We start from the raw sequence: 26,720 nt of genomic DNA, 5'->3' as shown, positions 1-26,720 counted from the left end.
CGAGAGACCAGGAGGAAAAATGGTTATACATTTTTTTTTTAAAGATAAAAAAAAAAAAAAAAGTCATAAATTAAAAAATTATTGATTGTAAAACAAGAATAAAGTTTAAAAGGGGAGTGATTTCTAAAATATCCATAAAGAAAAAGTAAATCTGTTTACAGTTCTGTTTCATATGGGTGTTGAGAGATGTATCCATAGATCTCTTCATTTTGCTCTCAAAGTGCACCAGATTGATGCATTTAACTTCAATATTTAAAAAAAAATCTTCCCGGGGGAGCTTGCCGCCGGACCCCCCTATGTTAGGTCAACACACCACCTATAAAAATAGCACTTTACCCTTGCTTACACCTATATGCTGTGAGCTGATTATCGAGCCTTCATTGTAACAGTCGCGGGTACACTGTGTGTGTGCGTGGAGATTGTTGCAGTAGAACATTCCACTGTAGCGACCGGTCCGTTAATGGAAAACCCTAAATGTTTGAGTACCCTCTATGAAACGTCAAGCCACCCCACAGCACCCCCAAAAGAAATCTCTGGCGCCGCCACTGAGCCTGACTATTTGTGTTGGGGGGGCCCAACTTTTTTTTTTCTCCAAAGGGGGGGCCTGACAGAAAAGTTTGAGAACCACTGGTTTGGGGTAACATGTGAGCTCTAACTTGAAAGCAAATGGGAGATTAAGTAGTTTAGTGGACACACTTCAAATCACATAAATGCTTCTCACGTAATTGCCACAAATCACCAGAACCAAATAGGCAATCTCAGCGACTGTGGAGAAATATAATCATCTAATTAAACCTTCACCTGTCAGCCAAAATGTTTAAAAAGGCAGGTACATTTGGCACTCAAATTAAGATCGTTAAATCAATCTTTCCACTCTACACAGAAGGCATATTATAGTTTATGACTCCCCAGTCACTTTGGGGACCTTATAAATAATGACACAGTAATAATGTCAGTCGTTAAGAGTTTCCAGAGGACCAAACATTATTAAGCAACATCTGTCCACCTCTCTCCCCTAAAGACTAAGTAATGACCAATTAGAAATGTTCTTCCTCTAATTACGCTGACATCTCATAATACTAATAAGAATTAATTGCATTTATTTTAGCACTTTTACGAGTGCTTTACATTGCATATATTAGACATGTAATACATTAAAACTGTGGACAATACCCACAGGAGCAATTTAGGGTGAAGTGGGTTGCCTTCATTTTGACTGCAGTGGGGGTCAAGGCGGGATTGAACTGGTGATCCCCAGCTCCTCTGATGTGAGGATTCAACATCTACACTAAATGTTGGTTAATGACTTAATGCATATGTTGTAATGTCTGTTGTCTTTCCCCTCATTTGATCTTAGAACAGCAACCTCAATTGGAATTTGTTTAAGTAAATTAAAGACCTATCTTTTTAATTTGGCTTATAATTTGGGGCAATTGTAATTTGTTAGTAGTATCGCTGTTCATGTTTTATTTTTGTATTGTTTTATGGTTCAGTGATATAACTTTCTGTTTGTTACCTTGTTTTTAATTATATTCCTCATTTGTTATTGTAATTTTCTGTCATGCACTTTGGGCTGCGTCAAGCATGAAAGGTGCCATATAGATGAAGTGTATTATGATGTTAATTATTAATATCCAACATGAAATGAAAAGAAAATATCTGCTACAGACAAGGTCACGTTACATATTGATTTTGCCTTCTTTTGCCCTAAGTCCCCCCTTTAGTAACTCTCCAGTATCATTGTGACTGTCCAGTTGAGTTAGTTTTCCATCTGACCCATGATGCCATGACAAGCAACACAGTGGTGCACAAAAGGTATCCCACAGAAAAGAAATACAGAAAATAAATGTCCTATTAACATTCAGTGAAGCAGAAGTTTTTTTAATTGTAAATATTGAATTACTGTTATGTTGACTCTTAAGCCGTCTGTTGTCCCAGACAGTGAAAATAGATTAATATGCAGTATGTTGATATACACATCCTGCATCTCTGATGAATTCAAATCCCAAAACACACGGATGCTCATAAAATAATTATGAAATGTGTGAAAATCTCTCGGTCGAAGCATTATGCAACGTCATAAAATATAAACTGTAGATTATATTTTTATCTGTAAAGCATTGGACAGAAGACAAAGTTATTTGTTTAGTGTTTTCAGTTTCTTATCAGACAGCTACTAGAATCGGTTATTACTTTACTGCTCTCAGAGTTACAAACACCTACTTTGCTCAAATATTTGGTTTGAAAGTTTTCACCAGAAACACCCTCCCTCCTCTCTCTATTGTAAATTATGTATGATATTTATGTTTTCCTGAGGCACAATAAGGAGAGGATGTTTTTTTGGAAACGATCATAGACTGCACGTGATAAGCCTCTAAAGACATGGCTGGCTTTTGCAATATAAAAAAACAATATGCAACTTAACCCGATGGTAATATTTTTATGAAACACTTTTGTTGGCTTACAAATATCCTCCTTTCAGTGTTTAGGATATTTCTAAGCAATTATTTGGTTAAAGCTTATCCTTCATACAGCATCACTGTGAAAAAAACAACTAGATTGTTGGTTGGACCTTCAAAGATCTCAACTTCTGATAAATTGCACTGGGGATTTTTTTGGTTCCCAACTTTTTTGTCCCTTTGGTCTCCATTCTGAAAGTACCCCCTAAGTCATGTGTGATGATTCGCCTACATTTTTTCATGAATTAGACCCTTTGAAATGGTGTTTTACCCAACTGCTCATTAAATGAAAATCACTTTTATAACTTGTCCCATGTCATGCTTTTCCGGTTATTACCTGTCCCCTTGTGTGTTATGTAGCTTTTTATGGATGTAAACGGTCTGCAAAGTCACAAACCCTCAAAGAACACCCTGTAGCGAGTAAAACTCTAACACAGAAAAATACCTGTCTTTGCTGCCCCAGAACGCCTCGTTGGAGATTTTTTTATTTTTCCATGATTTTCTTCTTGGGTCGTAGTGATGTAAGCGGCTAAGTGACGTAACGGCTACGCGGATTGGTCCAAATGGACCAATCCGCGGACTTCCTCACACACACACACTCACTCAGCCTTGTCTTTTCTCAGCTCCGCGGATTTCTCAGCCTGAACTCAGCCTGAACTCAGCCTGAGACAGCGAGCAGTGGCGATAAGATATTAAAAAAACAAAATAATTAAAACATTAAAAAAAATGGTTTTTATTTAATTGTATTTCAAATAACATTTCCAAAGAAATAAATCCTTTCAATCTGCCTGTTCAGTTTCTGTTTGAATGTGAAGGGTTAAATTAAAGAAGCTCCTTTGGCCGTCTCTGCGAGTTACTTTGAAGACAGGAGCTGATTGGTGGTCCTGCTGTAAATTCACAGAGGGCCAGCTACAGTAACTCAACGAGAGAGTAATGTCAAATGACAGTACAATTGACCAATCATATCTTCCCTCTAAATCGGTGGACTTTATTTTCGCGGACTTTATGGCAAGTTCCGCCCACTGTGAGGTTTATAAAGTGTTGCAGTGACGCGTCCTAAAACCCGGAAGTAAGCTGGACTCGGGTTCCCTGATAAATTGGAGTGGCAAAGGATCAGCTGCATGACCCCACCATCAAGGAGAGACAGCAAGCGCATTTCGTGGCATCTGCGGGCAGTGGCAAGTACTTCCGGCATCTGCCACAGAGGCCGCTACTCCGTGGTATCTGTGGCAAGTATATGCCACAGATGTGGTATCTGTGGCAAGTATATGCCACAGCCACAACTTGCCGTGGCAAGTAAATGCCACAACCATGCCACAACTTGCCGTGGCAAGTATATGCCACAACTTATATATGCCACAACTTGCCGCTACATTTGCCAGACGTTTCAGTGTTTGGGAGTTTCTTGTGGGACATCGCTCATTTTGAGATTGTGTCTTTTTATGGACAGAAACGACGGGGTCTTGCGGAGCAACCTCTAAAAAAATAAAAAGGTACTAAAAGAAGAACCCAGCATCACTACATTCGCCGATTCACTGCATTGCCGATGCGCCTAACCAGGTTTACCTGGTTAGGCGCCTGAAGGAGTGTGTGTGTGTGAGTGAGTCGGAACAGAAAAGAGTCGAGGCGCCTAAAGAGTCGGACTTGAGTCGGACTTGAGTCGGACTCTGTCGCTCGTCACCGCTATTCTATAATTTTTTTGTTTTATTAATTTTGTAATTTTTTTTACCAAAAATAAATTAACATAAAGTTTATTGTAAAGGTTTCTTTATTTAGGAAAGTTAGACGGACAAGTCAAAGACAAACTTACACTTCCCAATTTAATTTCTTCGAGGAAACCGGCAGAGACGCTCAATGAAACTTCTGTCCTCGACTAACCACCAGGACGACATTTAAGTGTCTCCCGGTCGATGTCATTGAGTTGCTCTCTCATTACAGTTTACTGTCATGTTAACTGGTTAGTATAGAAGGGAGATTTAGCCACCTGAAATAAAAGCGCCTGAAATACCGTTCAAGGCGGGTGACACTCCAAATATTTCACAACGTCACTGCGCAGGATTTTGGGCCTTCATTCGACCTGAGCCCAAGGGACTATTTAACCTCACCGTTTCCTAGTCGACGTACTGGGGTGGTAGTTCCTCTCTGTCGTTCGCGTAAAGCACCGTAGACGCCCGTCACCGTTCATGAAGGCCGTAGACGGTGTCTCCGGCGATGAGGCACCATAGACACCGTTCATATACGGTGTCTACACCATAGACACCGTTCATATACGGTGTCGGTGTTGAACGGCACCGTTCATTTACGGTGTTGGTACGGTGTTGAACGGCACCGTTCATATACGGTGTTGAATATATACGGTGTTGAACGGCCACTGTTCATATACGGTGTTGAAACGCCGACCGTTCATTTAACGGTGTTCAATTCTGCAATTCTCTTCCAAATGCATCGACCGGTGGGCGGAGTGCACCGTTTACGACTATAAATTTGGGCATAAAATAGCGCATTTCAGCGACAAAACGTCTGAAATAGCTGACTAGAAATGTGTTCCATGAATACTAGACATGACTCCAGGCTAAGTCATAAAAGTTTTTCGTATTTGTATATACAAGTCTAAAATGAACCTCTTAGCACCAAACAATTTATTTATTTGCACGATAAAAATACTATTATGAGTTCTCTCACAACACAACACTCTCTCTCCACTCGCTCACACACCAGCCCGCCCGCCGCCGGCCGGGCCCCCGCCTTCGCGTCTTCTCCCCTCTTCCCTCTCTTGGCCGGCTCATGAGTTCATGGGAGGGGGACACTAAATCTTTATCTCGGATGAACATGAAATCAACTCATACATTTACCATACAATTGCAGCATCCCGTGAATGGGGTGATAGTTAAGTCTCATTTAACGTACATTAAATCGGATGAGGGGATGTAAATAAATTATGCGATGAAATCAATGAATGATGTCGTAACGACTATTACCTACCCTATGTATATTAGTTCAGAATTAGTCTGAAATACAATAAGGACCTCATTTAAGTGTCTATGGGATGATGTCAATATGTTTCAGTAATTTTTGATCGACGTGGGGAAATGGTCGAACACTCTTGGTGAAAGTACTAGTTAGCAATATTACTTTTGAAATTTACGTGAAATTGCATATAACAATACGATTAGTAAACGCGGAATAATGAACATAGAGTAACGTAACTGAAAATAGACATTGTCCATAAAGGTGCTAAATCCACAGATAGAAGACAGAAAAATGAAGTGTGATCTATAGAGACAGAGATACCCAGCGACATATCGGAAAGAGATATATATTGGTAGGTTTGCACCTCTTACAAGACTAATAGAAACTAAAAGTTCCATGATATAATAATAGATATATGTATATACATAAGGTGCACATAGTAGAGAGACCCAGTACCACAGGAAACGTAACACCGTAGAGGGTGTCGAGATAAGAATAGAAGAAACACCAGAAGACCGTATACATAACGGATGTTTAGGTAGTAGCAGACAAGGTATATACAGAATACGATGACAAAGACAACAGATATATAGAGATATAGAAACACGATATATACATATAAACGATAGATCTACGGTGTTGAACGAGACACAGAAAAGATAATACGATGATATACGCGGATAACCGTTTAATAAACGGTGTTGAAGGCCGATAAACGCGATACAGAACTTGCCCCTCAACAGAGAGATAGATATCTAGGTATCATCAATATACTACATCAAAGCAAAATACACGGTGAGCGGAAAGACAACGATAAAATACAAGACTATATAATATATATGAGACCAATAATAGCACAATAATACGCGACTCCGTACAAGAAATGCCACATGAAAACTAGTGTAGTCTGACATACAACGATATATAGAATAAGATATATAATCATAAATTATTATAGTAAATATAAGTAATAAAAGTGAACATATAATAGATGACCACGATATAATTAATTGACAGAATAGATAACTAATCAATAAACAAGGATAAGTTCAATCACCAAGAAGAAATAATTATAATATTATATTTACTTCTTATAACCGTTCACTCGGCAACGTTGCGTTCGGGAACCGTTAACGAGCCGAAGACTCCCCGCCCTCAAAGTGACGAACGATGCTATTTGGTACCACATATACAATATCTTTCTGTTTATTAATTTTTTAATTTATAGACATAGCTGTGTCCGTTGCCAATGTTACCACAAATAATCTGAACCCGATGTCTGAATCGCCGGTCGACATTGACTACGTGCAGGGGTGACGATCACTCTCTACGATTCTAAATAACAAATACTTTACTCGTTTACACATAGATCAATATAAACATAACAAGGTGTACATATTTACACAATGAAAATTTAGGTCGTATACTTAAATTAAACATAATAAAAAACATTATTTGTCTAATTACAGTAACATAGACAAACACAAATTATAAATTAAGACCAACTCTGTAAAATTGTAAAATCAAATTGTCTCGATAGATGTTCTTATTGTTATATCGAATGACTTATACATTCTTATGTGATCGTTATTTGTAGAATGATTTTGGTTATCTTTGTATGATAATATAAACAGAAGAATTGGGAAAGTAGGCTACTTAATACTTTCCGGAGTGAGTCCTAAAAAAATGGTCTACAAAAATAACGGAGCAACCCGTACTTTTTTGTTCTAAAATTGAAATCAAATAGAGGCGATAGATAAAAAGCAGTTTAAACACATCTTGTAATTTTTATGTAAATTGTTTTGTCTTAAATTCCTACTACAAAAGGATAATTATTACGTGTTTAGTGTTTGAGTCATTTACTTGTGACTGTATTGTTTTTGTGTCTTTCTAGCTGGTGATCACAGTATTTTCTTTTGTCATTGTTAGTCCTTTAATGCGTCAGAGAAAGTCAAGCCTTACAATATAATAAATATATATTTCTGTTTTGTTATCTTCGTGTCGAATGACAGCTTCCATCGGCCCACCTCACTGGTTGTAATTGTATTCTATTGAGGAATACCGGACACTAATACCATAGACTACCTTTAGGCTGTATCCCACTTTCAAGTCAAATTTTTGGGATAAAGGTACCAATGATAGTACACGTGGTTCATAACGGAATACGTCCACTTTTACCCATACCACAGGAGCCGGTTACGGAAAATCTGTCCCCCCTACTAAAATGGCAAAAATCAAAGTCCCCCCTGACGGTAGGGGGGCAGTTGAGCTCATGGCTCGCAAATAGTATTTTTAATCGTGCAATAAATAAGTAATTGGTTTGGTGAAGAGGGTTCACTTTTGAGATCATCTTCATCAAATTAGAAAACTTTTTATACTAGCTGGTCGCCTCCATTGTCTGTAGTCCAGAACACATGTCTAGCTCAGGCTATTTCACCGTCGATTTGTCGCTGTCACAATGCGCTAATTTATGCCCAAATTTATAGTCCCGCTCAACGGTGCTCCGCTCACCCGTCGACTGCATTTGGAAAGAGAAATTGAGAATTGAACACGTAATAACGGCGTCGCCGCGTTCCAAACACCGGTAATATCGGATGCGGCTGGCNGCCACTGGGAGGAAAGACCTCCTGTGGCGCTGTGTGGTGGTTATGGGTGATCTCAGTCTGTGGCTGAAAGTGCTCCGGTAGGAAACCAGTGTGGCATGCAGGGGGTGAGACCCGTTGTCCAGAATGCTGAGAAGTTTCCTCAGAGAAGTTTCCTCAGCATTCTCCCCCCCTTGATTTTGATATTTCTAAATATACTCCACTCTAAGAATTCATACCGTTCATTTTGCTTTCATATTCTTTTTTGGACAAGTTTTAGATTTGTCTTTTGTTGATCTATGGATTAATATGCTCCCACAGGTAAATTGTCACATGTACACATGTCACATGTACATATCCATGACAGTCGTCAGAAAATTGGTATCTTGGTATTGGGAAATGGCTTCTAAAAACACATTTCACTTACAGGAATAAGTTCGACAGTTTAGGAAGTGCACTTACTGACTGAGGAGAGTTTTACAGGTGCAAGTAAGTGGATGTTTTACTTTTAAACAGAGCCACGCTAGCTGTTTTCCCCTGGAGTTACTCTCTGTGCAAAGCTAAGCTAACAGCCCGCTGGCTGAATCTGTAAATATTTATGAGTAGTGGCGAGCCGTCAGGGCCCTCTAGGCCCTCTGTGAGCGCCTAAGATATTCTAAAAAATAATATTTTAAAACATTAAAAAAACAACATAATTTGTTGTTGTTACATTTTTCCTTAGTTTTACCAAAATAACTTGATTTAATTGTATTTAAAATAACATTTCCAAAGAAATAAATCCCTTCAAATCTGCCTGTTCAGTTTCTGTTGGAATGTGAAGGGTTAAATGCCGTCTCTGCGAGTTATGTGGAGACGGGAGGGCTTGTTGGTCCCTCTGTACATTCACAGAGGGCCATAACTCAACGAGAGAGAAATGTCAAATGACAGTACAATTGACCAATCATATCTTCCCTCTAAATGGGTGGGCTTTATTTTCGCGGACTTTATGACAAGTTCCGCCCGCTGTGAGGTTTATACCATGGTTTATACGCGTGTATAAAGAGGTGCAGTGACGCGTCCTAAAACCCGGAAGTAAGCGGCGCTCGGGTTCCCTCCACACGAAAGCAAAGGGATTTCTCCAGAGGATTTTGGAAAATAGCTCGAAATAAGGTCTGTGGAAAACGAACCTGTTTGATAAATGCACGTTTTGTTCAGCCGGATAATATCCACATGTCTACCCTACTTTTATAATATTCTAATCATAAATCTAATCGATAGATTTACGATCGATAGATTTATGATTAGCATAAGTTCGTTCATGATGGCTCACTTCAGTGATAGTGATGACATCGTTGCAAAATTATTAACCGAGTCATTTTCAAGATTGAGTTANTTTCATATACGGTTCGAGTGTTGAACGCACCCTTCATACTAACGGTGTCTGGTAGCGCGGTCTCCAGTGTGAACGCACCGTTCATATAACGGTGTTGAATATATACCGTGTGAACGGCACTGTTCATATCCGGTCGTTGACGGCACCGTTCATTTACGCGAGGTGATACCAATCTCAATTCTCTTTCCATATGCCAACGACCGGGTGCGGCAGAATCTCCTACGAGCACCTTTACTGACTACAGTTGGCGCCATTAACATAGCCGCATTTACAGCGACAGAACCGTAGTGAGATAAGCATGATAGACTCATGACGGGTGAATAGAAGTACCATGACTACTGGTGACATGTACACAATACCAGGCTGTAGTGACTATTAGTGAAGGAGTTTTTATTACGTAGTTTCGTAGGGTAAACAAGGAAGGTCTAAATGATACCTCTGCGCACCAAACAATTTTTATTTATTTGCACGGGATAAAAATATACTATTATGAGTTCTATATAATAATCGATTCAACTGTATTTCTAGATTTGTAACAACTGTGCTCCACCCCTTTATCCGATTTGAACATATAGTTCATGACATGACCACTAGAATCTTTATCGGATCCAACATGAAATCAACTCGATACATTTTACCACTACAATGCAGCATTCCGATGAAATGGGGTGATGTTAAGTCTCTACATTTATTTACACATTAACGATCGGATGAAGGGGATGTAAATATAATTATTGCGATGGAATCCAATGAATGATGCCTAAAAGACTAATTACTACTATGTATATTAGTTCAGAAATATTAGTCTGAAATATCAATGAGGACCTCATTAAGTGTCTATGGGATTGATGTCATATGCTTCAGTAATTTTGATCAACGTGAGAAATGGTCGAAACTCCTTGTGAAAGTACCCTAGTTAGCAATATTACTTTTTGTACATATAACGTGAAATTCATATAACAATGACGATTAGTAAACGCGAAAATGAAACTCATTGTAAAATATACGTACTGAAAATGAACCATTGGTCTCATAAGGTTGTAAACTCAACCGATGAAGGATGAAAATGAAGTGTGTTCTTTGGCGGTCCCCAGGACATATCGGCATGGATTTGGTGGTTGACAGTTTTACTTGCTTACGTAACTAAAAGTTCCCATGTTACACACAAAATATAGTCTATGATCTTGGTGGTTCTCACACCGGTGATGTAGCGGCACCCGTACACTGAACCGTAAACACCGTAGAGGGTGTCTCCGGGTGATGAGACACCGTAGACACGTTCATATACGGTGTGTTACGGTGTTCGAACGGCACCCGTTCATCCGATATACGGTGTTGAACGGCACGTTCATATAAGAGTGTTGAAGCGCACCGGTTGCATTTACGGTGTCTACGTGTTGAACGGCACCGTTCGTAATACGGTGTTATGACGGTTACCGTTCGTATACGGTGTGACGCACCGTAAACGCGTACGACTTGCCCTCAGTGTTCTACGGTCTCAATTCTCTTCAAAATGCCATCGACGGTAGCGGGAAAGGCACCGCGATTTAATAAAAAATGCCGTACTATAGAATTTGATGACAGTTGTAAATAACACTATCTTTACGCAACAAATCCGTACTGCGAAATGCCGACTAGATATGAGCTTCCTGACTACACGTTCAAGAGATAAAAAGGTATTTTTTCTGTATTTATTATAGTCAAATTATACAGTTAGTACACATCCGTACCGTGATAATCGATGAAACCAACTGATTTTAGTTTGTTTCACGATATGAATACCACGGAGTAGCGGCCTCTGTGGCAGATGCCGGAAGTACTTGCCACTGCCTGCAGATGCCACGAAATGAGCCAGGCCCTACTGCCATCAAGTGCTTCATCCAAAAGGACAGGAGGATTGACTTTGTGTTTTTTTTATTTGATCATCAAAGGTAGGCCTAAGTCATTTTCAATGTGGGCCGCCGTGCCGACTTAATTCATTTGTAATTGTTACTTGGCTGTGGGTGCCCTGTCATGACAGGTGTTTATATAAATGGTGTTGTTTTGTGTGGTAGAGGGTCGCTGTCATTGATGCGTTTTGCACCCCGGGCCGTTGTTTTGATATTCCGCTGAAGTATACGCTGAGACGTAATAACCCTTATTTTATTTATTTTTTCGAGGGAAGGGGGGGATCAGAGGGCTTAGGTATAAAATTCACGGCTCGCCACTCGTAGCCTGGCTGTGAGTTTGTGTGTGTGCTCAGGCTGAGTTTTGCTGTCTCACAGACCTCACGCAGCAAACAAGAAATGACACCAGTAATCCAGCTCACACTGTCCGCTCCTCGCAGCAGCGAGCCCCGCAACATCACGCCAACACGGCACCCAGACCCCGCGCAGCATTCTCATCTGTTCGTCATTACCGGTGTCATTTTCTGGTTGCTAACGCCATTGTAACACATAATCACTGATGTTCCGCTGTAACGGTGGTGGACTCATCAGAACAGAGTGGGCAAGCTGACCAATCAGATCACAGTGGGCTCATAGGGAGGGGGGCAGGAGCTCCAACAAGCCGTTTAGGACAGAGAGTGAATACACATACTGATACAGAGATGCTGTATGAGAAGCCAATGTGATTTTGGAGCATTGAACAATGTAAATCTATTCTAGTAGACCTGAACAATGGAATTATGATCAGTAGAAATAGCCTTGTCATGGGACCTTTAATACAAATGCATTTAAACTTGAAATTAACACTTATTGTGAGTTAAAATATAATATTAAGACTCACTTCTAGATCTTTCAATATATTTTAATAAGTAAGGGCTCACCAACCATTTTGAGACAGAGCTACCTGAAGGACAACGAGGAATATGGAGGGATACTTGTTTGATATAATCTTTCTGAAAAATATACATTTGCAGTTGAATATTATGCATTCAACAGGCTACATATAAGATTTTAACTTTTTACTGTTTTTTTTTCAATATAATTGGAATATCATTTGGTCTTTGACTCTAAATCTGCAAAATAGGCTACACTGGTTGTAACATAATGAAAAATTGAAATCAAGATTTGCCTGCCTGCTAGGGAACTGGAATAAAGGGAAAAGGATAAATATAAATAATGTGTTGATTCCAACGACAGCCAGTGTTGAGACAGAAATGTTGAGGTCAGTGGTGTTGCAAAAATGACGTGCTCTTTACAGTAATACATTTTGTCAAACCAATATTGCAGCCAACTATGATGCGGACACAGATGCCAGGCAAACATTTCCAAACGCTTTCTTATTGCAAAGCTCGCTGACGTCCAAATTGCTGATCATCTCAGAATTGATGACTCAAACGTTTTTCGGTGCTCATCCTGGTTCACTCAAATGGCAAAATCTGTGTGCATCATTTACCGTAGACAAAGCAAGGGTAAGCTATTTTTAATCTAGAGTAATGGAAGAATGAAAACCATACTGTCCCAGAAGAGGGGTAATGTTGGCTTAAAATGTAATGGACAATGTCAATTGATTGATGGAAATATTTCCAAGCCAAAGGGTCTTTAAGGAATTAAATAATGCACTAAGAAGAGAGCGTAACCGCAGGCAACATTTTCGTGTATAATTACTATAGGTAGGAAGCGCATATTTTAATTATGGAGGAAGTGATTAAATCATCAGACAGAAGTGTAAAGGATATAAATAGGAGATGGTGTTGGAAAGAATTTGGATAATTTGACTGTTGATCTCATCCTCAACAAGCATACTTGTGTATGCTGCTCTTGCTCTTTTTGCATATCTCTCCCTTATACACACACACAAACAAATGCACGATGAAAAGTTGTCATTATAAATCGGTCCATGGTGAGTAATCAAGTGAGATTTATACCACACTAATACAGGCCAAGAGGATATGAGTGTGTGTTGTGTTGAACAGTATTCTAGAGGGGATCAGTGTTGATTCCACACACACACACACACACACACAAAGTGTATGTAGCGTGAGAAAGGCGCTGCAGGGTCCCAGTGTTTTGGAGGACACTCAGTGCACAGATCAGATCCCAGGAGAGTTGTCTCAGTAAACTCAGTAATTGAGGGGGATTTAGGCTATAGTGTCGGACAGAGGCCACCAGAACAACATGAGGATGAAAAGTGTGGAGGGTTTTGTTTTAAATAACAGTAAATTCATGCTTGTGCATTTCATACCAATGGGCAGAGATTTACCATTCAAATGTGTTTCAGCCATCTTTGACATTTCTATTTAACATTCTTGAATTCCACATGATGTGAGGACAAACCAGCAATAACAATGCATGAATCACATATATTCAGTACCACTGCCCCTTTTCCCACAAACAAGGTATCAGTTACTCAGTTGCCTTATAAATTTATTTTGGTGAAATAAAAAAAACAGTCTTTTCAGAATTTTCTTTTTTGCTGGTTCTTAAATATTTGCATATTCTTCCTCATGGCTAGCTATATTTAAAAACATCTGACTATATTTAAAAACATCTGACCAACTGCAGTTGTTAGGCCCCTGAGATCCAACCAACAAACGCCTCTTCTCTTCTCAAGGTCTTAGGCCCAGTCCACACGGACACGAAACGGGTTGTATCTGCTACAGTTCTCTATCGTATGGACGGTTCGTTCACACAAGGCCGTAAGAGAACCGCGGAAACGGAGCCCTCAAACGTTAACGGGTCCCAAGGTGGGTAGATCTGCGGACGAAACGTTCTGGGGGGTCTAACGGCTCCGTGTGTACGTCCTATACAATCTTTTCCTGATAATGGTCTTGTGTGGACGGACACGTTTCTTGAGCTGATACCGTGTGGACGGAATACTTTTTTGATATCGAATTCGGTTAGTTTTTGTTTTCGTCTCTGTGTAGATGCAGCCTTAGCTGTGAACATTTGAGTAATAAGATTTTTTTTCCTTCTATACAGTATAGCAACGCTGAGACTACAGGACAGTCTAATTAGCTGACAGACTATTCTGTCTTTTAAGAGTTTCCTGAAAACATGTTTGCTTTGTTGACTTTTGTATGGATTGATCTTCATCTCAAATTGCAGTCCCTGGTTTCAAAATAGGAACACTTTGAGCTCACACTGGTGTTTAATGACTAGCCCTTTCTCTTTTGCTCTTTGTTTCTGTCTGCATGTTTTTAAGGACATTTCCTGGGATTTTTTCCCCAGAGTTTTGCAGTGACATATTGTTACAAATAGTCATATAGTATTTTGATAAACATGCTTGCTTGTTTTAAAGATTTAATGAGTGTCAGCTTCTCCGATTTATCATGATGGTTGTTTGAAAACTCTTGACCTTATCACAGGGATGGAAAGAGTAGGCTGCTACAATATCTAACTGAACTTAAAGGTAGGGTAGGTAATTCACTTGAGAAACACTTTTTGTCATATTCCATGGAATGCTCTTAACATCCCGATAGCAATGAATAAATTAAATGCTTTGACAATAAATATATACAAATATTTCATCTGTGGAAGCCGTGGCACTTTAAAAAGCTAGACCAATTATCTGCCCCGGCCCGGGTCAGATAATTGGATGGCCTACCTGCCTGTAAGCCTTCCATCCAATAGTATGTAGCTGCAGCCCAGGAGACTGCAATTTCAGGACCGCAGTCCTGGGACCGCACTCCTAGGACCCTAGTTGTTTTGCAACATCGCCACCTAGCTAATTGGATGCCCGCAAAAGTACAACCAGCGAGTATTGAGTCTCATACACAGTGAGTCTCTTTAGACATTGTAATGCTTGTTATTAACGATCTAAAAATGAATGAAAATGTGTTTTTCTTACAGAAATTAAACGATTACTATTAACAACAATTTGTTGTTATTATGTTTTAGTTTTTTTAAATAACAAATGTATTTTGTATGTCAGATGTAAAAAGATAGTCTTTTATATGTGTCTTATCGAATTCGACATACATCGTATTGTAGCAATAATGTTATAATCTATTTATAATTGTAAATGTATATTGACATACATTTAGATATATATTTTGTTAAAAGAAAACAAAAATGTTAATTTAGTTTTTGGGAGAAGGGGTGTGTAAACTCCTTCCCACGCCTTTTCGGATGTGTAATTAGGTAGATCATTTGTTTATATATAATTTGTAAATCAATAATATTTTGTTTATCAATTTGATACTGCTTACGTTTCTACAGTATCATAATTCTCTCGTTTCATTTCATTATTATTATAATTGTTGTATTACACGTTCGAAATAAATCAAATCAAATGTGTCTTTGAAGAGGCGCTTGATTACTCAAAAGCAAAAACAACTGTTAGTGTGTTTATGCACCTGGCTGCCAAAGATAAACATGCAGTTTGACCGAGAGATATTTCAGTGCAGAATCAATTATTATTTATTTAGAAGACGGGCACAATTCCCTTAACACGGACACGGAATGACCTCTGGAGTCCAGCATTTCTTTGAGTTCCTCTGACCCTTCCTCTGAGAGTGGAAAGGACATAAATTAGGCTTAATTGTTAGATTCTGACACGACAGATTCTAACAAGTGGTAACCTACAGAATAGGTCGACATAATAACTGACTAAAACACCTCATGCAATATTACAAAACATGTCAAAATGATGAGACTGTCTGATAAACAGTAAACAGGCTGTCAGCACATCATCTAAGATTATTTACAATGAATTCAAATAGTAATACAATGACTATTAAAGAAGCATTTACACTGAAGACAGAACTTAGGCTACTGCTGATTTAATGTAGCAGACAGACACATCATATTGACATGCTTTTGTCATCCTTTGAAGTTTACTTTTGAAATGTAGTAGGTTACAGATGACTAATTACCCTGTTAAAAATGTAAGACGTAATGCAACTGACTGTGTAACTATTTGTATTGATATTGTAATGTTAATTATGGCTCTTTTATGTTATTTGGGAGTCACTTTGGATAAAAGCCTCTGCTAAATAACATAACCATAACATACGGTTTCATTAAACAAATAGGCTAACAGTTGGTTTTGCAGCGAGTCATCATAGGCCAACAGATTACCGTTTCCCTGTAAGACTCACATTTAACACGTATTGCTTGTATTGCTGTCCAATTCAATACACCAGAATAGTTGTTAACTTTAAACAAACAACACGATTTACATTACTCACACTCTTACTGTAATTAGCGATTAAATCAACAATTAATGTAGGACACCTAGTTGGGCTTGCCAAAATCACGCTACAGTTTCATTAAACAAATAATCAAATATTCTAACAGTTTTTTTTGTCGAAAGCTATAGCTAACAAATAATTGTTTTTAGTGCCTTTAATACGGTTAGAAGCTATCATAAGCTAACAGATGATTGTTTGTATTGCCTTAAGACTATCATAGTTAACGTTAGCTAATCACACTTAATTTAAAGACACCGGAATTGTTTTTAATGTTAAACAAATACAACTTTAAAAGCACTTCACATTACTCACACTCTGATTGTCGTTCATATTCATGTCTCCTACTCGCTAGGTGGCAGTGTCACGAAAAGCTAGGGCCCTAGTGCGGTCCCAGGACTGCGGTCCTGAAACTGCAGTCTCCGGGGCTGCAGCTGAGTATGCTATGAGTGCCAAATATATATAGTGATCGCTAGGCAGTGTGACATAGAGATGTTCTTTTGAGTTACTTTATTACACACTTGAATATGAATTCACACACTGAATTTGAATTTGTTTTGAATGTGTTAATTAAACTTGACACTGCTTTTTGCTTACACCTACAGTATAGGACATACTTTTTCATTGCAATTAATGTGCTGTTGGTAGCTAGAGCTATTTATAACTTGTGTTCCCTGTTTCTTTAAAGGTTTTGGGCTGCACTGAATCACAAACACATTCCCTGCTCTGTAATTCACAGTGACAGATTCACTGCGTATCTCCAAATACCAACATTCAAGGACTATTTCACTTGTGCTGCTTTGGGCGCTGGTCTTATCTAGATGGAAAATCGCAGCGTATCTGAGAGAACTCAATAGTGCTTTTTTATCGTTTCATAGTAGAGTTATGTAAGCAGGAAAAAAAACAGGTTCACTTTAAAAATGAGGTTGAATGTCCAAGAGAGGGCTAAGTTATGTCTCTGATGTTAGACCACAAATGCTTCTTTGCTTTTATCTATGTAATCACATGATATGTCATTTTATGTTAGTGTTTCCATCTTGTCAGATTTCAGCCCCATTTGCTTTTCCTCCTTTTCATTATTTGTATAGTAGTACAAAGAGAAAGGGCAAACAAGGATGTTAGACGTTCAACTTTTTGCTATGTCTCTTAACAAAATGTTTCATATTTGAGCACTCAAACAGAGTAAACATATCATGCCCTTCAACTGTTGGACACAGTAGAATCATTTAAGAACAGCCTGCCAAAGGGCATGGGAGTGGACTTTCATTCTACCTTTATGTTTTCCCCTTGTGTCATCATTTCCAAGTGGATAGCCACTTGAAATAGGAATACACCATGTACTTTCAAACAACATAACAAATGTGTCTTGACCTTCAAAAGTAATGGCTTGCTACTGTTGATAGTAGTCTTTTAGCAATACTGAATCAAGTTAAACAAAAGCAAAATGAGAAAAATATTGAAATGCCAAGAGAACTCACATTGCCGTTGGTGCTTCGTGCTGTCAACAAGACAAAAGATAACCTTAATAAGATAGAATAAATAAACATTTAAAATGAGTATCTGCCAAGCAGTGCCTGACAGCCCCCCTCCTGCTACTCAGTTTTTAATCCTTAAAAACAATCGGAAGGAAAATATTTTTGGGTGCTTGTGTTTGCTGCTCATGACATTAAGTTGTTAAAGTTATTGCAATCTTTTTTCACTACTTCATTTTAATTCTGTATTGTTTGAGTCATTATATTTATGTTACTTGGTCAGTTTTCAGTAAACAGATGGTGTCCCACAAGTGCATCTCCAGCAGCTGTCCAGACCCGAGTCAATTCTCCAGGAAAAATATAGCTTTGATGGTAGCTATGTGCATGTGTGTGTCTGTGCATCATGGCCGATAATGATGATCTGAGAAGTACAACATATGCCTGTTGGATTGGCACGTAGTATAGGTCGTGTGCTTTCCAGTCCTAGTAGGGCAAAGCATTTTTCAGGACTAATCCCTTATTTGCTTTGACGAAATCTGTTATTCCTCAAAAATATTATTTCAAATTAATCCTATATATACATATTTTGTGCATCTTAACGGTCTATACATCTCTATTTTCCCCAACATTGTAACATACAAAACCCTGAATTTGACCGGTTAATTATCACATCTGTAATGTGAATTTCCAGAGAATATGTGAAACAGTGTAGCTTGTTGCTAATTCTTAAAGCTTATCATTCCCAGTGATTAAAGTGTGCATGTTGGTACTCTGGCAAATCTCAGGTCCAGCAGTGCCATGGCCTCCAGAACTCTTGGACAAACAGAATAATCTCGTAACATGCCAATTCAAATTGACAATCATAACATGATTCACATTCCACAGCTGCCATAATAAGGCCTCATTTGATGCTTTGATACGTTGATGTTTTCCAACATATTAATTCAAGATCTCAGGGTCACAACATCCTTTTCCTGTCTTGCCTTGTCAAAATTCACGAATCATTAAGAGTATCCAGACATTTTATGATTGTTCTTAGAAATCTTAACAAACGAAAAAAAGTATATCAGAAGAATAACCTGATGGCTAAGTTTGATGCTGTCATCATTCAAATAAAAATGCAAGACTTTACCTGCAAGGATGAAAGTATGATGTTGTTGAAATCACTGTCAAAGCCAGAGAGGACAGTATTCTTATGATAAGTGGCTAATGCTGTTATTTCTATTTATACGCTTTTTCCCCCCACCCTCCTCCACCAGGAGATAGGTGCCTTTTTGTAATGGTACTAATTAAGCACTGGCAAGTGTGATAAATGCCCCCATTTCAATACTGTTAAAAAAGGAGTGAATGTGACTAATTTCCCCTGTCTGATTAAAGTGCTCTTTGATGCACACTTACCAGCTGTAAATCAACACTTTTGAATGCAGAGAGGGTGAGAGGCAAATGATGCTCCTGCTGGTTTAACCTGAAACTTTAGTTTGACATTGAAGCAAAGTGGTTTAAATTCACAGCAAAAAGGAGCTTGCTTATGCCATGTTGGAAAGCCCACAGAATCTTCCCTAAAAACAGATCCTGGTCAATTGTCTTCCTGACCACTTTTAACAAATCAATCGAGAAGCAGTGTGAGAAACCTGTAGCAATTTGACCTTCTTTGTTTTAAGCATTAGAACAGTCATGTATGAAGTGATGTCAAAACAAGACATGGCTGAATCCCAGCGCTCTGCTGAAGACCGATAAGATGAACGGAGTCAATGTCTCGGGCAGATTAGCATATTGAGAGTCCCAGGGGGAAAGAAAGAAAGAATGTGTTTAAGTGCGTGTGTGATGTGTGGAAAAAATCTGGGTTAACAACATCAGAAATGGGAACTGAAAAAAATGCGTAGGCAAGAAAAGCCCCCCCCTCTTCTCCTTACGTCAGCCGGCAACATCTTTTCAAATATTTAAAAATACAAATACGGTAACAGCAAAATCTTTAAAATATGTTTTACTTATGACATTTTGCTGTTTAGACAAACAATCTAATGATACTGTAAACATATATGCAGACAGGCTGAAAATATTCTTTGTTTTTGTAATATGAAAGTACATTATCACAGGAAATACATGGCATTTTCATAGAGGTCAAAGTGCAGCCAAAGAGCAGGTAGTGTATGTACAGCGTGCAATCCCCCAATTTTAGAGGACCAAAATGTACAGAACAACACAATGTAAAACATTGTGATCAATGTCAACCTGCAGTCATAGACATAAGCAGACATGTGGTGTCTTCTAAAAGACTTGTACTGAAGCCAACTCCTGCTTGTTTTGGAGGTTTTTCTGCCTTTATTATGGTCTTTAGCCTCTGAAGCACACACTCATCATTCCACTGTTTGTCCAAAAAACGAATTGGTTGCTTTAGTTTTATGTTTAGGATCATTTACCTGGTGCACTGTCCTTAAAGTAGGGTACTATAAATAGTAGCCTAAATAGAAGGGGCATGTCCTACAAAATAAACACAGTATGGATTTCAACACCCTAAAACACCCCTAAATCAGAGAGTGATCATTTAAAGAGGCATCATTTACAATAAGTCAGGAGCAAAAGGATTCGTTGGAATATGAAATGCTCTTAAAACAACATTTTTATTTCAACATTGTACCAAACATGTAAATTGCATTTAATCCTAAACATCATTACTTGAAACATCCTCATTTTGACAGGCTCATGCCCTGACCAACAAAAACCTCTCCTCTAATGACCTGAAGTTAGCTCTGCGTGACGGTAGATTTAGCCATCTCATACGGGGGAGCAGGTGGGCTGGATGAGGCTGCTTTTCTGAATCCAATAAAGAGGATGTGCTCTGACAGCTGAGCAGACTCACCGTGACTACTAACATGGAAAGAGCACTGACTGAATATCAGAACCTAGTTTGCTAACATAAACTGTCAAAGGATAACCAAACTGGAGAGCAGAGGAGCTGTATCACATTCAATCTGCCAATCAATAAAAAGCATTAGCCCAGGCTAAATCTATAGATTTTAGCTGCATTCATTTTTTAAATCCAATGCTTTTTGAACTGCTCGGAAACACACATCATCCAACATGCCCGATATGACTACAACGTTTAGCCTTATTTGAAGCTGTACACATAAAAAGAAGACAGGGGAAACAAAAGGGTGATGCAATATTCTTCAGCTTTTGTGAGATACTGTCAGGTATAATCATGGAACTTCATTGTGTTCTTTGGTGCCTGGCTTTTTTGCAATTAAATGCACACCAGTAAAGTTTGACTTGAAAAAAACCTATCTCTCCACTAATTAGCTTAATCCTGCAACAACTGATTTTAAATGTTGAATAGTTTGGGGATGAATTTGCAAGAAACTGCAAAGTGTATGCTTCTATTTAGAATCTTCTAATCCTTCAAAACTAAATAATTGTACATGATGTGTACACAACAAGAGGGAATAATCAGCTAAAGGTTAACTGTGAAATCTGGATTTGGATTCACCTCTTAGATAATTCAACATGGCGATATAAGATATTTGATTACTTTTCACGATTACATGTTTGAGTTACGATACCATAATACTTGAATAGTCAGATAAAGTCTGAAATTTGACTTGCATCACAGCAGCTCCATGTGTAACATTAACATAGACAGATATCAAGACCAGTGTTGGGCAAGTTACTTCCAAAATGTAATATATGACATATTACTTATTACTCTCTTTTGAAAGTAATAAGTTACATTACAATATTACTGTCTCTGAAATGTAATGAGTTACACTACTTTAATTACTTTTTAGTTACTTTCACCAAAATAACCGCAAAATAATGGCTAGGTATTTTAAATTCTAAAATGTAGTTATTGTACATCCAGTGAAGGGCAATGTGGTATAGCATAACAACTGTAGGTCCTTAAGGCTACTAACAACTTTTATTACACGGCTTAGTTGAATACTCGATTCTGATTCTAAATTCTTAACATGTGACACGTTGTTAATACAGTAGTACAGACCACTGTCAAGGACCATAATGAAGGTTGCTAAGGAGGATCAAGAAAGAGAAAGGAAAAGAGGTTAAAAGACGGAGCGCTGGACGTCAGATAAATAAGTGTATAGGTCTAGCCTCCATATATCTGTGTGTGAAAATGTTCCATCCTCAAAAACTAAAAACTAATACTCCTGCAGTCTAACTGCAGCTTCTAGCAACGGTCCTCTGCTCGAAAAAAGGACACCGAATATCGTGAATGTGGCATCACAACATGACTTCAGTCTGAACACAGCAGACAACAGGAGTATTTACAACAGCATATAAAAACTAAAATACTGCATGTGGGTGCACACTTATTCTCTGTTTTACTGTTACATAAATCCCAAGAATGTATGAGATTAGCTTCATCACATCTCAATCAGTTATTAAGTGAAACGTATCTATCAGGTTACTATCAGCCTGTCACTCATTTTCAGGGAGGGGGCGGGGTTTGGAGGAACAAACTTTACACACGTATTTATCGTCTGAAAATAGCAAAAGGACATTCATACTCTGCAATCCAATAATTGATTAAATCTACCAAAAACCTGACATGTGCTAACGCGAGTATTTTTTAACACATAAATCCAGTGTCTGAGCCGCAGCGACACGGACTAATTCAGGTGCATTTATTGTCGTCTGATTTTTTTCCACAGTCTGTGAACCGCAAGCGAAGAGCTATACTGAAAAGCTGCCCGCGAGCTACCAACGTGTTAGAGACCCCTGCACCAGGTTTAATAATCTATCTACCTGCACAATTTTTCTCTGGTGTCGGAATGTCTCGCGATGTTAGTGAATTCTTAAAAAACAAAACACCATTTCATTTCGGGTTAAATTGTGTTGTAACTTGTAACTGCGTTACTTACTGAGCATTGATTGTAAGGGGTAGTAGGCCTATATTACCCACATTTTATTAGTAATGCGTTACATTACTTCGATACAGAAAAAAGTAATACATTAGCCTACTGTAACTCTGTTACTTTTGTAACGCGTTACACCCAACACTGAATGTGACTAGGATGTACCAGAATGTGTCACTCAATATATGAACAAATCCACCGACAGTCAAACAAGGACTCATAACACGACTCATGCGCGTCATAATGTGCACGAACCTGTGCACGCAAGAGCAGCAAAGACCCAGCATTGTCCGAAGCGGACGGGGCCACTTTCTGTCCACTGGTGCAAGATGTCCCCGCTGCCGATCCACTTTCCTGGATGAACTCCACCTGTAAAATCCTGCCACTCTCCCACCAGCACACCTCTGTCATTGTTACTGTTGATCTGAGGGTAGAGATAGAGGAGGGAGACAAAAGAGGGATAGAAAGAGATAATGAAAATGTTTCCAAAGATTTACATTTTGTCAAGTGACAGCAACACAATATGTTGAAACACCGAGTTTTAGTTTTTTAAAGCAGTATGCCCTCAGATCTCTTAAGGACTCCTTATTATTAATATCATATTTCTCCACACATCCATCATGACAAGATAGGCTCCAAGATAGAGATCTGATCATGTCAGATTACATAAACATTAAAGAAATAGATTGACCATCACTTAATCATTTTTCTATTTGTGTGAGGTCACAATGACCTTGAAATTGGACCTCTGAGAACCAAATTCTAACCAATTACTCCTCGCTACTAATTGGACATCTGTGCAAAATCGTATTAAATTCCCTCGAGCCGTTCCTCATATATTGCGTTCACGAGAGTGGAACGGACATTCAGTAAAAAATATGACTCCGTCCACTGCTATCCCCGGCTCTAAGCCATAAAAAACATATTAATTAGTAATCATTTAATAAAATAATACAAGGTCAACCAGATAATCTGCCATTATTCTCTGGGAAGTGTACGTAGCAAATCCCACATTTTGTCATTATAAAAATATGTGGAAAATTAGTTTCCTTCATAGATCCAGAGGGAAGGGACAATAGAGAAGGACCTCTTATATCCATGCTGTATTAAAGGATGCATGTTTGTACTGATAGATCAGAGCACACAATTCTCTATACTAACAATAAGAGTGAACTAATTAAAGCAAAGAGAAAGTGAACCTGTGAAAATGTGTTTTTATTGTTTGCGTGAGTGCGTCTTCGCTATCTTATGTAACTTAAATGTAGTGTGACAGTTCATCTGAAATCTGGTACTGATTTATATGGTGACAACCACAAGACAAGCAGAAATAGCCTTGGTTTCCTAATTTAGATTTTTTTGACTTGAGCAGAAAATAACACGGCAACAGACTATAATGTATCTGTTTTACTGCTCTTTGAAATCACCTTGAAATCAAAGCCGCACAGGAAGATTAAAACTCCTTTCTATTCTGCATCTTTCTATCACAAAAGTTGCCACGGGTGACGAGAACGTTTCCAAAGAGGCAGGAGGGTTTTCTCTTTGTCCCCCCTCCCTGCAGGATAATATAACACTCAGAGTGTAAAGAAGCACACAGAGGTGTATGTGGTTCACCATGGTAATCTTTATCTACTGCACAGCTGAAATAAAGGCTATTCACAGGGCTGGTTAAATGTCGCCCACAGGGAGTCACTAAAGCCAGGACACATCCTACCATAGCACTCAGCACCCTGGTCACATAGATGGGATTCCTCCTGGCACAGCAGTCCTTGTTGGCATCAGAGATAAATTTGGGGTTATCATCCAGGATCTTCAGACAGATATCCAGTATTCCTGGTTCAAACTACAGACGGACAAACAACCAGAAGAGAAGGTGTGAGTGGAGCAGCATCTAAGGACTTCTGGCAGCCTCTAAAAGAAGCATTTAGAGATTACAAAGCCTGTGTAAAGTTTACTGAAATGTATTGAAGGGGAAACATTTGACATTTCATTTACCTGCCCGAAGTTCCAGGGTTTCCCCTTGATTCGTTTAGCTGCTCCCCTGTAGATGAGCCCATATTGAGCTAAAACATACTCTTGCCTCTTCGTCTCACTGCGCATGTAAACAGCATCTCCTGTTCGTCAGTACAGACAGACCAACACATTTAGATCAGTGGCATCAAATTAAACATTTCAAATCTTACAACATTTCCTGCTTTACAGCTGCAGTTTGGGATCATAAATGTTTGGGAAAATATGTACTCACTGGTGCACCAAGGATTAAAAAGCAGGGTGAACTGTCCTAAACTGGTCTTCTGCCCATCCTGGTCCAGAGTCAGAGAGTAGAGCCCTATAGGGGCGTTGGGCGAGGAGCTGATAGAGACAGACACTGAGTTTCCGGAGGGATCATAAGAGGCAGAAGCGCTCCACTCATTGTCTGCTGTGGAGTCACTTAGACCAAAAGTAGCCTTAGTGTCGGACTCTTTTCTGGGTAATGGACCTGGAGGTTAACAGATGTAATAAATTATACTAAATCCAGAGGTGAAAAACATACATTCTCATGCATGCATATAAATCCCTCAAAACAGATATACAGTACTTTAGATCAGCATGTAGAGCTAAATGTAATCACTGGTAATTAAGATGCTTACCAGTCTCAACAATGAGTGTGAAGCTTTCTTCACCCGGCTTGAATTCTTTGCTGCCAGGCTTGAGGTGTAAGGTGATATTGAAGGGCTGCCCCCTTCTTACAATCAAACGCTCCTTTCCACACTGCTCGGTGTGATGGCTGCTGCTGTTTCTCTTAATGTCAAGATCATAGCGCTCAATATCCACAACTGTGTGTAGAGACGGTAAAACACATTTCAATTTGTCAACTCGATTAGAAATTAAACACACGTCAATAGACTAAAACTATGAACATCAGACTTAATAATAATAATAATGTGAACCTCTATCTACAACGTGTTTATCTTTAAAACAAATGTGATCAACAGCACTATCCATAAAACACAAAATAAAAAAATAGGTAAAACAAAAAAGTAATTAAATAAAAATGGTACAGATAGTATTGAAAGTTAAGAAAGAAGGATCTAAGGAAACTATCAAAAACTATAAAAGTGCCTTTTGAGAAGTATCTTAAATAGACACTTTTTGACAACTTTCTTTAGATTTGATCATCCGCTCATTTAAGTTTCTCCAGATGGTAAATCACAAAATAAATCATTAGACATTCTTCAACCCAGATACCCTCGAGATCTGTCATATCTAATGTCGTCCATTCCTGCTCATCACATTTCACACTTGACTTTGACACTCCAAGGAAGTCTGACTGTGCGCAGTTAAATAAAGATAAGCTGCCCTTTCAGATCATAAACTCCACTAGTAACATTTGAACCTCTTATTGATCAAATGAAAGTAGTTTTTCTCTGTCTTACCTTGACTCATGTCTGCAGAGAAGTTCTTGTCCTTTAACCTCTGTGTGTGTAGAGTTACACTTCAGCTCAGCCTGTGCTTAATGCTTTATGACCCTGCAGGGGGACGGCCCCTATTTGTAGCATGTGAAACCTGATCTGGATTCTGGACACCCCCATCCGTCCATGATTTTTTACTATCTGTTACATCGGTAGTTCTGTTTTTAGACTTAAACACATATTTTTTCTCTTTTATTTATTCGACCAAGGCCTTAAAGGTGGGGTAGGTAATTTTGGAGAAAACAGCTCGAGTGAGCTATAATTTGAAAATACACGAACGCGCACATGACCAATGAGGGCACGAGATAAGTTTGTGCACAGATGGAAGGCTGACAGGCAGGTAGGCCATCCAGTTATTTTAGCCGAAAATGATTGGTCGTGCTTCCACAGATTACATTTTTTTAATGTATTTATTGTCAAAGCATTTAATA

General features: G+C 38.7%; 1 protein-coding gene across 1 annotated transcript in view; it reads right to left on the bottom strand.

Moving 5' to 3' along the window:
• The window catches only part of LOC104966954 (protein-glutamine gamma-glutamyltransferase 2-like), a 71,601-nt gene extending 45,271 nt beyond the window's left edge, over positions 1-26,330 (bottom strand). The window contains exons 1-6 of the mRNA XM_010796306.1: positions 26,254-26,330; positions 25,468-25,653; positions 25,083-25,316; positions 24,833-24,951; positions 24,552-24,680; positions 23,096-23,264 (exon numbers count right to left, since the gene is read on the bottom strand). Coding sequence (XP_010794608.1) covers positions 23,096-23,264; positions 24,552-24,680; positions 24,833-24,951; positions 25,083-25,316; positions 25,468-25,653; positions 26,254-26,263 — 847 coding nt within the window. The 5' untranslated portion in view covers positions 26,264-26,330. The remainder of the gene's footprint in view (positions 1-23,095; positions 23,265-24,551; positions 24,681-24,832; positions 24,952-25,082; positions 25,317-25,467; positions 25,654-26,253) is intronic.
• Between the last annotated feature and the right edge of the window lie 390 nt (positions 26,331-26,720).

This window comes from Notothenia coriiceps, unplaced genomic scaffold (assembly GCF_000735185.1).
Source record: "Notothenia coriiceps isolate Sejong01 unplaced genomic scaffold, NC01 NC01_scaffold00037250, whole genome shotgun sequence".
Classification (NCBI taxonomy): Eukaryota; Metazoa; Chordata; class Actinopteri; order Perciformes; family Nototheniidae; genus Notothenia; species Notothenia coriiceps.
The sequence above is the reverse complement of the archived record's forward strand: the minus strand, read 5'-3'. Positions and strand labels throughout refer to the sequence as shown.